Raw genomic sequence first — 12,463 nt, 5'->3', positions numbered from 1 at the left:
TCACTTCAAAAAATAATCATTTTTTAAATAAAAGTAAATATCTAAAAAAATATTAAACTTAAAGTTGATTTAATAAAGCAATAATAATGCATCAGTTTGACTTTTATTTCATTTTTATTTTATAATTGGCGATTAACGAGCGAACGTGAGACTTTGATTGGCCGGAAAAGCCATCTGCTCCAATTACATCAATATAGCAGTGAGCGGTGGTCTGTTGATGTCGCTGCTGCTCTAATTTTATCAGTCTGCCGTTTGGTTGGACAGTCTTTTATAGTCGCAGTATAAAATAAATATACCACCGGAAATGAAAAGTACATAAAACGATGTATCTAATATATACTAACATGGATGCTTTCCACAATTACGTAATCACATGTGAGTTAAGAATAAACTAAAAATATAATACAGATAACTGATCGCAAATTACTCTCCATCAATGGCTAATCTTGATCTGTGAATAAGCCGAACTTTTGTACAACATGAATATTTCGCAATTATGTTTCATCAAAATCATTTTGTCAAACTTTACTGAATTATCCAATAATTTATTTCAATCTGAAGTAAGCATCGCTCATACACTGCTAATCAGTTGATATCTGGATTTCATTGAAATATCTTGGTAAAATATAGTTTTTTTCAAAATTTCATGGAAGAAGAAAAGTGTTTCATAAACTTTATTCTACTTCGGCAAAGCAAGTTATGTTGATTCGCCACTTAATTTTATTTTTGAAAAGTGAACCTTCTGATAAGCTGGGATAAAGTGATAATGTTTAGCATATGTATTTGTTTCGTTATATTTGTACTAAACAGTTTTAACCTTAAAGTTAGAGATCTCGTGGAGCAGTCGAGCTATGTAAAAAATAACAATCATTTTAGCTTCATTTTCATTTATTTCTTGTTCTTGTTAATTATTGTTGTTCTCATAGTAATTATATTATCCATCTGCCTACATTTTTCATGCATAGATTTTCTGTTCTACTTCCATTAACATATTCCACATCTTATGACATTACATAGACAAACATATCTATTTTTTAAAATGTTACATAAATATTTGATAAACTCTAAATAAATTTTTGTCAACTGAAAACTACCAATTGAAAATTACAGAAAAAAGAAATTCATATATTACATCACTTTCAGAACAAATGAAATTAAAAAACATAATATACACCCATAAACGTCATCATCACAATCAGCGCTTCCCAAGCAAACGCTAGCCAACAAAACAGCAGGGCTATAAACGTATCCCTAGCACCGAAGAAGGCAAAATGACAAACTGGAGCGGATGACCTTTCTGACCAACGAAAATCAATCAAAGCAAAGCGTCAAGGTAAAGTTTTCTTGTGCACTAGTTAAACTTACAAAATATATGTTATTGAATGTTTGAAGTTTTACTCAAATTATAATAAAAAATGGTGTTTTTTTGCTTAATTGATTGCAGTTGCTTTTATAATAGTTTGCAATGTTTTATTTACATTACAAATACCTGTAAATTTGCAACAATACCTAATTATCAAATTTTTATAGTACACAATCAATGATCATTATTCTTCATGAAGAACAAATTGCGAGCGAAATAGCTTTTGGAAATATAGAATAAAAGATATGCAATGCTGTGCAAATCGTTTTATCCTAAAATCACTATTGTTAAATAAATTCTCCAATCATTTAAGTAATGGTCAGTCAAATGTGGGGTTTCGTTCTTGTATGAGGTATGCCGATGCTTCTGACTGGTTGTGTTTTGAACGTCACATACTCATTTTCAGTTTGCAAAAATGTTTCACTCACATTTGACTTTAACGACAGCAAAGGCGTAACTGTTGCTAACAGGGTAGACATAATTTATTTCTGAAAAATAACATTTAACATAAAAACGATTTTTTAATTGGAAAAATATCCAAAAGATATTGTATATTGTTTTGGGAAAAAAAACTATTTCTGCGCTTCTTAAGCTCGAGTAATATGCATATGCACATTGCAAAATTCAAATTTTGTTTATAAACTGCATTTTTCATTGTAATGGAATTCCAAAATAATTTAAAATGTCGAAATGAAATTCATGTTATTCAAGCTTTTTACTTTTAATAATTTTTAAATTTCAATTTAAAATGTGCTGTGGATAAATTGAATTTTAGGCTTGCTGAAATTGGAAAGTTTGCCCAACCAAAGTTGAATGAAAATTACAACCATGGCCAAGTTAGTTAATTTTATTTTTTACATACTTTACCGCCAAATGATTGCTGTATTACTGTTGTATAATGATGTATTTGCAAATCCACTATATAGTCGGATATTTTTCAGCTATTTTTGCACAGAATATTTGGTTACAGAGGCGTGATTTTATTTTCTTGGTCTGCTGAAGTATACGATCGTGATTGCCAGCGTAAAGTTACCATGTCTGAACAGTTGTATGACGATAATTTAATCTCTTCTAAACAAGATAATCAATTTTGCCGTAGTTTCAGATCTGGAGTGTACAGAACTCCTGGAGGTATTGAAATAAAAGGGGTTCGTCATACGTATTATCAGGCTTTGATTGATGAACGTGATTGGGCGCACATCGTAAGCATGATTTATTTATTATTTTATGGCAATTTAGTGGTAATAATTTTTACAGTTTACCGTGAAGTTTTAACTTTTTATTTCATTGAAATTTTAAAATAATTGTCAAAAATTTTTTCGAAAATGTGTATTAATTTCAAATGATATCGCCTAAAGTGATGATGACGTTTCAGCGCAATCAAGCTGAAAGCGTAACATTCCTCGGTCCGCAGAATGGAAATCGTGCCCTTTATGCAATTCCTGGTAATATTTGTCAATTAAATTTGTTGAAACAAGCTTCGTTGAAACCGAAAGTAAATCGAATTCACAGGCTTGGACTATGTTTGCCAAAGTGACGTTCTTCCGTACCATTCGAACGAAACTGCACCAATAATGCATGAACTGTTTGAACGATTCTTAGCGTTCGATTCATCAAGTGGGGAATAATATAATCTGCATTAGTTGTGATAATGTGCATTAGTAAAAAAAACACAAATACAGATTCGCTAATATACAGAATTATCCTGGATCGGAAGGGAAACGTTGAAAGCATGGCAAGCTAAAAATTATCCATGGTTGGCGTTGAGTAGCGTGCATCGTGAAACGACCAATTCAATACGTGTTACAGTTATTCCTTTTTACATGGGAAGTCGTGAGGCGCAGAATGCTGTAATATATTGGGTATGATATAATTTTTTCAATAAATAAATAAATAATTTTTTCATTTTCAGTGGCGCTATTGTGTACGTTTGGAAAATCTCGGCAACGAGACCGTTACATTACGAGAGCGACATTGGAAAATTTTCAGCATTTCTGGTACATTGGATACTGTTCGAGGGCGTGGTGTAGTCGGTGTGGTGAGCTTTGAATTGTACAGTATTTTCCCTGCTCAACAGGATTATGTTCACGTGTTCAACAGGAACCAGAACTGACGAACAATGCACCAGCATTCCAATACAGTAGTCATGTGTCGTTGCACGCACCAAGCGGGCACATGTGGCAAGTTGAAGCCTTGAATTATTTAAAATTTAAACTCTGTTCTTAATCAGTGTGAAAAAAATAATCGTTACATATTACAATGCTACAATTAGGAGATGTTTTGTAATTTCAAAAAAATGAAATTCAATTTTTTCCAATCTCTTCCTATTGTAGGGGATCTTTCAAGATGGAACGCGCCAACGGGCAAACTTTTGAATGTCGGGTGCCGCCGTTTGCATTGGAAAGCAAGCAGGAACAATCGTCGGCCGATCCGATCAATGTGGTCGATAAGTGAAAAAAGAAAGAAAGAAAATATGCCCAATTTATTACCATTGTTTTTATAATTTTCCCTTCAAATCACAAGTGAGCAAGGGAACATTTGACCGGATATTTCAATTATATTAATATAAATAAAAGTGGACAAGTTCGTATTATAATTTTTTGTCGACTTCGGTGGCAGATTGTTGTTCGATGCTTGTAACATTTTTGTCGAACTCTTTTTCAACTTCGTGCATACGGTAAAAGAAGCCCTGTAAAAGAAAAATTATCAATTAATAATATCGTTGATTATTTAAAAAAAGAAAATTGCAATTGTGCAAACCTTGAAAAACGTATCCCCACAAACGAGACCAAACGTGCAGCCCATTTCACGTGCAGAATGCATCGCCAGCAACGGCGCTCCGACGTCGACAGTTTCAATGGCCAGCTTGCTGGCAAGAATTGGACCTACTGTAGATCCGCATCCGATGTCGTTGCGATTGGTGTAAAACTGCAATTAAAAAAGAAATTGTTGGTTGTTCGATTGGCCAGTGTCCATTTTAAAAAATGAAAATAAAAAACGGGTGGTGTACAAACAAATAATAATAATTACCTGATGTGGCGTGCAAGTCATATCGGCCAGGCGAATTATCTTGGCCAAACTGGAGCCGGATGTGGCGTAACGTTGATTGGCATTCAGTTTGATCACGATACCTTTGCCGAATTCTGGACAATGGTTGGTGTCGTGCTTGGATTTGTAATTCGGGTGGACCGCGTGGGCGACGTCGGCGCTAATCAAGAATGACCTGGCGATGGACCGTTCGAAAGCGTCGCTTTGCAAGCGGCGCAAAACCCACTCGGTCCACGACGACATGGCCCCCTGGGCCGACATACTGCCGCACTGGATGAATTATGTGGATATGAGCCAACCGAACATGACAAACGTATCCAATCCACCTTACCTCTTCGTTGTCGAAAGCAGCGAACATGCTAATCGATTCACTGCTATTCATCCAGGCTTGGTCTTGGGAAATGGTCAGTATCGAAGTCAGTCCATTGTAAGTGGACATCAAATTGTCCAGACGTGCTCCGAAAATGAATTCTCCCACCAGACCGCCCGTAGTCTGAAGCGAAATTATCACAGAAATTATGATCGAAATTTTTTTGTTCTTTTCAAATGAAACAAAAAAGTCAACTCACCGCTTCTTGTACCGGAACTAAAAACACATCAGAAGATAATATATTTTCCGGATTAATTTCTAAACGTCTGCTGATGATGTCAATGATGCTCATCTACAATACAATACACACCGACCACAATAGCACATGTGAATAAACTTATGCAAACAATATGAAAAATCAATCACAACTTTGCTTTTATCGTTGGTCGTATTGGAGGTGAACGTGAAAATCGGTTTCAGATGTTCTTCGGCGTTGAAAGTGAACGTTGTATTGCTGTCTCGATCTAAATGGATGGCCAAGTTGGGCAAAAACAACAACGGATGTTCCAAATTGAATAGCTTCATGTGGACACTTTCATTTTCCTGCATGCATAATTTCCACAATGAAAAATTACAACTAACAAACAAACATCTACCGACTTTAACAAATAGACGACCAGCAACAGTCAATTCACGGTCAAACCAGGTCCGCCAGATACCACCACCGTATGTAGTGACCGAAACTTGCTTCCAATTGGCAAATCCTGCCGCAGCAATCGGCTTCACCTGAAACAGAAAATTTGAAAATTTTCAAATTTGTCAACAACAATAATAAATAATAAAACTGCAAAGCAAAGCATCTTTTACCTTCAAACAAGGACTGTCTGTGTGAGTGGCGATGATATTGGCCGCATTGCCAGGTTTGAATTTTCCACCAACCGCGAATGCTATCACAGATGATTCATTTTTTACCACAAAATACTAAAATCAGAAAATAAAAGAAAACAACCACAATTTTAAAAATTACTCACACTACGACCGGGGATTATTTGCCACTGATCACCGTCGTTCAGTTCGACGAAATTTGCATCGGCAAAACTCGACCGGCAGTAATTTATCACTAGAATAAACGACAATATTTCAAAATTCAAAACGCGACAGCGTGGAAAAATTTACCATGATACGGAGTGACGGCTTTGTTCAAAAATTTCACGAACTCACCGACGTATGCGTTGTTTGTTATCGAACAACATTTTCCATTCATTTTTCAACAAAATTCCCACTATTCTAATCAAATCAATAATAATTTAACATCAAACAACAACCAAAACTTATCAATCAAAAAATATTAATGCAAATAAATCAACAACAATGATAATGAATAAATAATGCCCATAACAACAACACTTCTCAGATGGGAATGAAAATTGAACAACAACGGACACAAAACAACAAAATTCAAACATCTGATAAACATCATACATTAAACCAATAATAAATACTTCAAATCAATTCTTTGAAACTAGAAAACTGCAATAGCACCGTTGAACCACAGTAAATTGTAAAATTAAGTAACATTTCTCTGCATGTTTCCAAATGAAATCAAACAAAATATTAAATCACAAATGAGATATAATTTGCACTTCAAAATAACGAATATTTTCATCTATTAAAATTAATTTTTCAACTAATCTTCATTTTACACACTTTCGTAGCAGTGCTAATTGCAGCATTTACCTCGTTGTGAAAGAGACTTGTAACAAAAACATTCTTCAGTATTTCATTTAAAAATAAAAATTTTTTTAAATTTAAAAACATTCAATTTACATTTGTATTTAAATTCCTGTTTATGGCATGTGATGAAATGAAAAATGTTTGAAAATTTACTTCGAAATGAAATTAATTGACAAAACAATATTGTATGACTTTCACATTCTTGTTGATATGGATTTATTCTTGATTTTTTGTTACTGTATTTCCGACATTTAATATTATACGAATAATACTTGTGAAATTCTTCTTTTTTTAACATTCGGAATAATGAATATGGAAAATGATTTATCATTTTTATATTCGAATGGAAGTGAATGCAATCAGAAGCGTAATTTCGATTTCAACACCGATGTAAATGTTACGTTTGCACAGCGAAAGCAACTCTTTGCGATGTGCGGTCGAAATTTGTTAACTTGGATTCCCGAGAAATCTTGTTTGGAAGTTGCAAAAAATGTAAAGTGTGAAAAGTCGAACGAGTTTGCGACGTTTGAGAAAAAAATGGCAAGTATTTTTTAAATGTTATTTTTATTAATTATTTCACTTTTATGTTTTTAAAAAAATCGTATTACCAAGCAGTGTGCATAATTAATTTTCAATGGATAATTTTATTTTATATTATTTTGTTTTATTGTATGCTCTAATCCGGTCGTCTAATTAATGTTTATTGTTATGAGTACGTTTGGCGCATGGTATTAAAACATTTTCTTGCGTTTCATTTTTGCCATTACATTTTCTATAATATGAGCTTCATACTGCATATCATTTGTAATGTTTATTTTTTTAGATTTGCTACAATTAGTGTATTATTATATTATTTTTATTGCTGCAAATCTGTTTCAGTACTTTTTATGAACTGATAAAATTAAAGTTTTTAATATTTCATTTATGACTTACGACTTTCAGACTGTTCGATTTTCGAGCATTCCAACACAATGCGTTAATGAAGTACGGTGTAATTCATTATTTACGCATGCAGCATTGATCAGTCAAAGTGAAGTGGTTATTGTCCATTTACCGGCGGAGTTATATGCTTCACATTATTCAATTAGTCCTACTAAAGATGGTCATTTTTGCAGGTAAATTAACTACTATTAAATGTTTTATTTACAATCAGACAGAGAGTCAAGTATTTAGAAGTGCCTTTGTGGATCTTGGATTGCATAGAGTTGCGTTGAATTTGCAGTTTTTGTGCGTACGTTGGCATCCCTGCTATTTAAAGGGTCCTTATTTAATGGCACTTTGCAATGACAATACGTTGAGGTAATTTTCGAAAGTAACTCTTCTAGGTGTTTATGAAATCTGCCAACTTAAATTTGTTAAAGTATACTTGTACGGTCGATGTTATATTTTACTGTTAACTTTAGTATGAATTTTGTGGTGATTACTTTTTAGAATGTATGATGCATTTTCTTGCAAGAAACCATTGCAAATTGTTAGTCTTGATCCATCGAAAAGGGAAATTGGTATGTCAACATTGAATCCGAAGTATTTTATTGGAGATTCAGCAGGTATTTTGTAAAATAATAATTGAAATTTGATGAATTGTTTTAATTCTTATTTTACAGTAACTTTTGATTTTGGTTCTCCATTGGATACTAAGGAAGTCGAACAGGATGGTCCGCAGTATTGGCCCATTTTTGTTGTCCATGGGTGCGGTGAAATACGCTACGTTCTCTCAGACACTCACAACTGCAAGTAATTTATATAAAGAATAATTTTACTAATAGTTTGCTTGAAAAGTTTTCTTCAGGTTTTTTGAACCCTCGGATTCGTTGTCTATTTTTCCACTTGCTGATGACAATTACGATCTAGAAGTTTCTGACGTTTTGTGTTTGGAAAACGATGGTCTTTCAGTATTAGCAGTTGCATCTTCTACTGGAAAAATTTATCATCTTGTCGTTTTTCAAGATAAAGATGTAAAAGAATATTTATATTTAGTATATATGTTTTTATTATTCATGTCTTTTTGTTAGGACGATGAAATTCTTTCCTGCACTTCATCAGCATACTCGTTGCATGTGCATGAAATTATTCAGCTACCGTGGCATAAGTTGGTATCTGAAAGAAGCAACGTATCTACTTCAATGTGTACTGTGTTTTCAGGTTTAAATTTATTTTTAGCACTTTTTAAAATGTTGTTATCAAATTAAAAAAAACACTTTCAGATTACGGCTTGAAATTTAAATATGTCTGCTATTGTTCTAACGAAATATATATGATACATTTGCGATGGTTGGAAGACTTTGTTAAGATTAGTGAAATTTCTGGTTGAGTATTTTTTTCTGTTTTAGACAGTCACCTTGATTTTATTATTTTTCATTTTTTCATGTAAATAATACTTGTGAAATTCTGAGTTTGACTAAGTTTTGTTTCGATAATAATAGTTTTCATTGCAGCCAGCATACATTTTTGCGAATTGATTTCTTTATTGTTTTTTAGAGAAAGTTGCTGCAGAAGAAACACGGCCGACATCAGTTGATTTTCTTCTTAAAATGCCAAGCAAAGCTTCATCGTATGTGATTTATACATGCCTCTATTTTTTTACATAAACCTATATTTATGTTTTTTTAAGTGTACACTCGGAATTTATTGGTGTAGCGTTCGTTAATGCGGAAAATCAAGCTGCTTCATTTCTCATTGCCTTGACTAGTGATTTTTCCATCACTACTATTCGATTGCCACAGTAAGTGAATATGAAAGAATAATTACAAACTTGCAGTGCACTTTGCAAGTTATGATTATTTTTCACTTCATTGTAATTGCTTTTAGCTTCAGTGATGCCAGTGATAATAGTGCTGATAGAAGTACAGTAGAAAAAGATCCGGCAGCAGTCGCTAAAAATAGCAGCGGTTTTATGCTTGAAGTTGAAAAGTTACTTCCCACAGAACGTCGCTTCCCCATTTTATGGTGATTTTTTTATCCTTGCACAGATTTTTGGTTTTTTTCTGTTTCAATTATCAATCATATCAACAGCAACGAATCGAATTCTAAATTTGATGGACGATTATTAAAACGTGTTTTTGATATGGTGGAATCGAAATTTTTTTCGAAGCTTAAACCTGCGCGTCAATTTGTAATTGACAGGTTTATGGCATATTTGTTTCATTTGAAGAAACTGTAGAAATAATATTTGTTTAGAGTTAACGATTTGGAACGTCTTTATGAACAAGAAGTGGCAGATTTAGACGCTCTGTCTTCAAATCATTCTTTTCTCAAAATCATAATTGGCGATTTGGAGAAAGATTTAGATATACTACAGTCGAATAACGAAGCAATAATTCAACGGTGTTCAATTTTGAATTTTTTTTTTGTTTCATCACAATTTTTACCAATAAACCCTTCTTCTAGAACTGATGTACTGAAAAGATACATTCATAAGGAAAACGCTCCTCTGTCCACAGCCGAAGCTCAAGCCCTGTTTGAGCTGCGTCAAATGGAAGCTTCTGTCAGCTGTTTATTTCAGATGCTCCGTCAAGTGATCAAGAATTTTTACCTGTGCTTTATTTTATTCTATGAAAATATTTTGATTTTCAGGCTACTGGCGAATTGGATTCATTTCAATTTGAAATGGAACAAATTGTTTACGCGCGTTCAAAATTAACCGAAGCTCAATATGAAGCGTTGCTGCGGACTATTAATGAAAAGTGAAAGTTTCAGTTTTACTTTTTAATTTTTCATTTTTTTGCTGTTAACTGATATTTATTTCAGCGATTCGTATATATCGAAAACGTTGGAATTATTAACCGCTGTAAAGAAATTGCTGGACAGTACAGATACATAAGATTTTGCTTGTTTTTTTTTCAATATAATAAATTTCATCTGTGCCTAATCTTTTGTAGACTGAATTTTGTGCAGTACATTTAACTCATTAATGATTCTACTGTGGTATCATTTTTGATCAAAATACAAATGTAACAGAATGCGCAATATTTTTAAATAAAAATGAACACAAGCTACCTTATACATGCATGCATTTCTTCAGTTCTTATGTGCAATTTCAACATACTTTGTTAGTATCTGGCTTTAAGGTAATACTTGTAGCTAGCTTAAATTATTTACTTTCTATTTTTGAAAAATGTGAACTGATTTCTTATATTTTATGTAACGCAGCAGGAATTTAAATGAAACTTTATGTTTTATAAATATTTCAATAGTTCGTAACAATTTTTATTTGCTAAATTTTAAGTACACTATGATAATGAAATAATCTATTTTTGATAGTATAACACTTGGAATATATAAATAGTTGAGACAATTGTGAATTTACTGAAAACTAACGATGAAGATGGCACATTCTAGATGTATCAGCCAATGCAATATTTTGTTGTTCTATGAGGCAATTCTTGTTAACATGAGTGAACCAAATGATATCTACTCATCAAATGCATATGTTGCAGGCCAAGTCTGCGCATCCTATGTGGCCTGCAACACATACTTATCAAATTAAGCGCCTGCAGAAACAAAAATGGAATAAAATATGCTAAACCGAACATCATTATTTATAATATAAAACTTTTATAAGGTTTGGTCTACTCGGGGACAAATTTATACTGGTACTGGTATACCAAATTATACTGGTAGTTTGGAATTTTTTACAATACTGCAGGCAGACGCTTTCTCAAACGGACAACTCACTGCTTGAACCAGCTAGCAAACCCTTTGATATTGCCCAGATATTGTTCACTCCAAACAGTGGGAATGAAAGTTATGGCAGCAAATGAGAAATCAATATATACTTTATGCTTGCCGACGATGATAATCAACAATGATCATATTTTGGCAGAAAATATGCAATGCTAGAAAAAGGTAACGTTCCTACTTATGATAAAGTGAACTTGAGATGAAAAATAATTTTCTTTTTCTTTCAGTTTTGTTTGGTAAGTTTTAATGATTTCAAAATCCAACAGATCCTTTTTGATCTGGAATGTTCAACATTTGGTTATCATTCTAATACAACAATTGCAACTTGAATGTTTAATCAACCCAGTAGTCGGTTTCACTTTAGATATTGAAAGAGAAATTTAATACAATTTACACAAAATGTATAAACACAAATTTTTACTTTAAACAAAATTACAGATTTTATTTTTTATTTAAATAAAAGATAAGAAGAAAAACAGTAGCTGTTGTGAACAAGATCGAAAGAAAGATTGGAAAGATTAAATTCTTCTGCAAACTAGAAACATTTTCAGAGAACATTCAGGCAAAATCAAAAAAGTATTTCGATGCTAACATTCAGCAATCACCACTCCAAATTTTACCTATAAACTGCAGCTTCAGACAATTTATCAATTTTAGATGTTCCCATTCTACTAAAATCGCCATTAGATACTCATCAGAACAATTTCTGACAAATGGAAAAGCATCTTATGCATAAATTTCATATAATTGCCAGCTAAAGCGTTATTTATCTGATGGATGAAAAACTGTTCGTTGACATTCTATTTGGACATTGTACATTGTATTTGCTTGCCTGTTGCAATAATTCATCATAAGAAATTGATGAATCATATATCAGATATCATTGTGCAACTAAGATTTTTTGTTTGCTGAAATTCTGATGGATACGGCTTTCTGGACTGGACGGCGATGAACAGGAAATGGACACGGAAATAGATTCCGTTATTATTAATACTGGAGTAAGCGGAAGTACACTTATGAAGCAAGAAGTAAAATGCTGCTGGGCAGAAAGTTCAGAAACTTCAGAAAGGTTTTACCTCTTTCGTCAGTGTTATTATTTTCATTCTTATCTTTTATTTAAATAAAAAATTAAAAATTGCAATATTATTTACAAACAAAAAACAAATTTATTCATATATTTGGTGTAAATTGTAAACTTTCTGTTTCAACATCTGAACAAAACCGACTAGTGCGTTGGTGAACACTTAAATTGCTATCTATTTTCATTTCCATTTTCAATCTTTCAATGTATATTAGAAAGATAACGAAATCTTTAAACATTCCGCATC

At 32.7% G+C, this 12,463-nt stretch overlaps 5 protein-coding genes across 5 annotated transcripts; 3 read left to right on the top strand and 2 right to left on the bottom strand.

The window, feature by feature from the left end:
* Positions 1-1,474: 1,474 nt before the first annotated feature.
* Tsp_01018 (DNA topoisomerase 2-alpha) lies at positions 1,475-1,842 on the bottom strand. The gene is made up of 2 exons (XM_003376759.1): positions 1,792-1,842; positions 1,475-1,489 (listed from the first exon to the last, which is right to left on the bottom strand). The coding sequence occupies exons 1-2, from the start codon at positions 1,840-1,842 to the stop codon at positions 1,475-1,477; spliced, it is 66 nt and encodes a 21-aa protein (XP_003376807.1).
* A 555-nt stretch (positions 1,843-2,397) lies between these two features.
* Tsp_01019 (polymerase delta-interacting protein 2) lies at positions 2,398-3,476 on the top strand. Its single transcript, XM_003376758.1, has 5 exons — positions 2,398-2,565; positions 2,739-2,808; positions 2,876-2,980; positions 3,062-3,225; positions 3,276-3,476. Exons 1-5 carry the CDS (start codon positions 2,398-2,400, stop codon positions 3,474-3,476), a joined length of 708 nt encoding a protein of 235 aa, XP_003376806.1.
* Positions 3,477-3,953: 477 nt separating this feature from the next.
* On the bottom strand, positions 3,954-5,985 carry Tsp_01020 (aspartyl aminopeptidase). The gene is made up of 9 exons (XM_003376757.1): positions 5,898-5,985; positions 5,753-5,841; positions 5,589-5,702; positions 5,151-5,507; positions 4,981-5,073; positions 4,743-4,904; positions 4,394-4,681; positions 4,124-4,291; positions 3,954-4,052 (listed from the first exon to the last, which is right to left on the bottom strand). The coding sequence occupies exons 1-9, from the start codon at positions 5,983-5,985 to the stop codon at positions 3,954-3,956; spliced, it is 1,458 nt and encodes a 485-aa protein (XP_003376805.1).
* Positions 5,986-6,761: 776 nt separating this feature from the next.
* On the top strand, positions 6,762-10,275 carry Tsp_01021 (hypothetical protein). Its single transcript, XM_003376756.1, has 13 exons — positions 6,762-6,947; positions 7,398-7,570; positions 7,629-7,754; positions 7,887-8,002; positions 8,060-8,189; positions 8,245-8,410; positions 8,468-8,597; positions 8,934-9,006; positions 9,067-9,177; positions 9,264-9,343; positions 9,635-9,969; positions 10,029-10,138; positions 10,203-10,275. The coding sequence occupies exons 1-13, from the start codon at positions 6,762-6,764 to the stop codon at positions 10,273-10,275; spliced, it is 1,809 nt and encodes a 602-aa protein (XP_003376804.1).
* Positions 10,276-10,779: 504 nt separating this feature from the next.
* Positions 10,780-11,871, top strand: Tsp_01022 (conserved hypothetical protein). Its single transcript, XM_003376755.1, has 6 exons — positions 10,780-10,896; positions 11,017-11,071; positions 11,101-11,198; positions 11,363-11,371; positions 11,599-11,711; positions 11,793-11,871. Exons 1-6 carry the CDS (start codon positions 10,780-10,782, stop codon positions 11,869-11,871), a joined length of 471 nt encoding a protein of 156 aa, XP_003376803.1.
* Positions 11,872-12,463: the final 592 nt, after the last annotated feature.

The sequence above is a fragment of the Trichinella spiralis genome, assembly GCF_000181795.1.
Source record: "Trichinella spiralis strain ISS 195 chromosome Unknown Scfld4, whole genome shotgun sequence".
Lineage (NCBI taxonomy): Eukaryota > Metazoa > Nematoda > Enoplea > Trichinellida > Trichinellidae > Trichinella > Trichinella spiralis.
This window is presented reverse-complemented; position numbering and strand designations above follow the sequence as displayed.

What these genes read in the sequence shown, in the direction of transcription:
- Tsp_01019 (XM_003376758.1), top strand. Translation starts at nt 2,398, where the DNA reads ATGTCTGAACAGTTGTATGACGATAATTTAATCTCTTCTAAACAAGAT. An exon ending in AACGTGATTGGGCGCACATC is followed by an intron (nt 2,566 to 2,738) that starts GTAAGCATGATT and finishes ATGACGTTTCAG; the next exon opens with CGCAATCAAGCTGAAAGCGT. An exon ending in TGCCCTTTATGCAATTCCTG is followed by an intron (nt 2,809 to 2,875) that starts GTAATATTTGTC and finishes TCGAATTCACAG; the next exon opens with GCTTGGACTATGTTTGCCAA.
- Tsp_01020 (XM_003376757.1), bottom strand. Translation starts at nt 5,985, where the DNA reads ATGAATGGAAAATGTTGTTCGATAACAAACAACGCATACGTCGGTGAG. An exon ending in AGCCGTCACTCCGTATCATG is followed by an intron (nt 5,842 to 5,897) that starts GTAAATTTTTCC and finishes CGTTTATTCTAG; the next exon opens with TGATAAATTACTGCCGGTCG. An exon ending in CTGCTTTCGACAACGAAGAG is followed by an intron (nt 4,682 to 4,742) that starts GTAAGGTGGATT and finishes TAATTCATCCAG; the next exon opens with TGCGGCAGTATGTCGGCCCA.
- Tsp_01021 (XM_003376756.1), top strand. Translation starts at nt 6,762, where the DNA reads ATGAATATGGAAAATGATTTATCATTTTTATATTCGAATGGAAGTGAA. An exon ending in TGCAATGACAATACGTTGAG is followed by an intron (nt 7,755 to 7,886) that starts GTAATTTTCGAA and finishes ATTACTTTTTAG; the next exon opens with AATGTATGATGCATTTTCTT. An exon ending in AGTCGCTAAAAATAGCAGCG is followed by an intron (nt 9,344 to 9,634) that starts GTTTTATGCTTG and finishes ATTTGTTTAGAG; the next exon opens with TTAACGATTTGGAACGTCTT.
- Tsp_01022 (XM_003376755.1), top strand. Translation starts at nt 10,780, where the DNA reads ATGGCACATTCTAGATGTATCAGCCAATGCAATATTTTGTTGTTCTAT. An exon ending in ATGCATATGTTGCAGGCCAA is followed by an intron (nt 10,897 to 11,016) that starts GTCTGCGCATCC and finishes AACTTTTATAAG; the next exon opens with GTTTGGTCTACTCGGGGACA. An exon ending in TGGTATACCAAATTATACTG is followed by an intron (nt 11,072 to 11,100) that starts GTAGTTTGGAAT and finishes ACAATACTGCAG; the next exon opens with GCAGACGCTTTCTCAAACGG.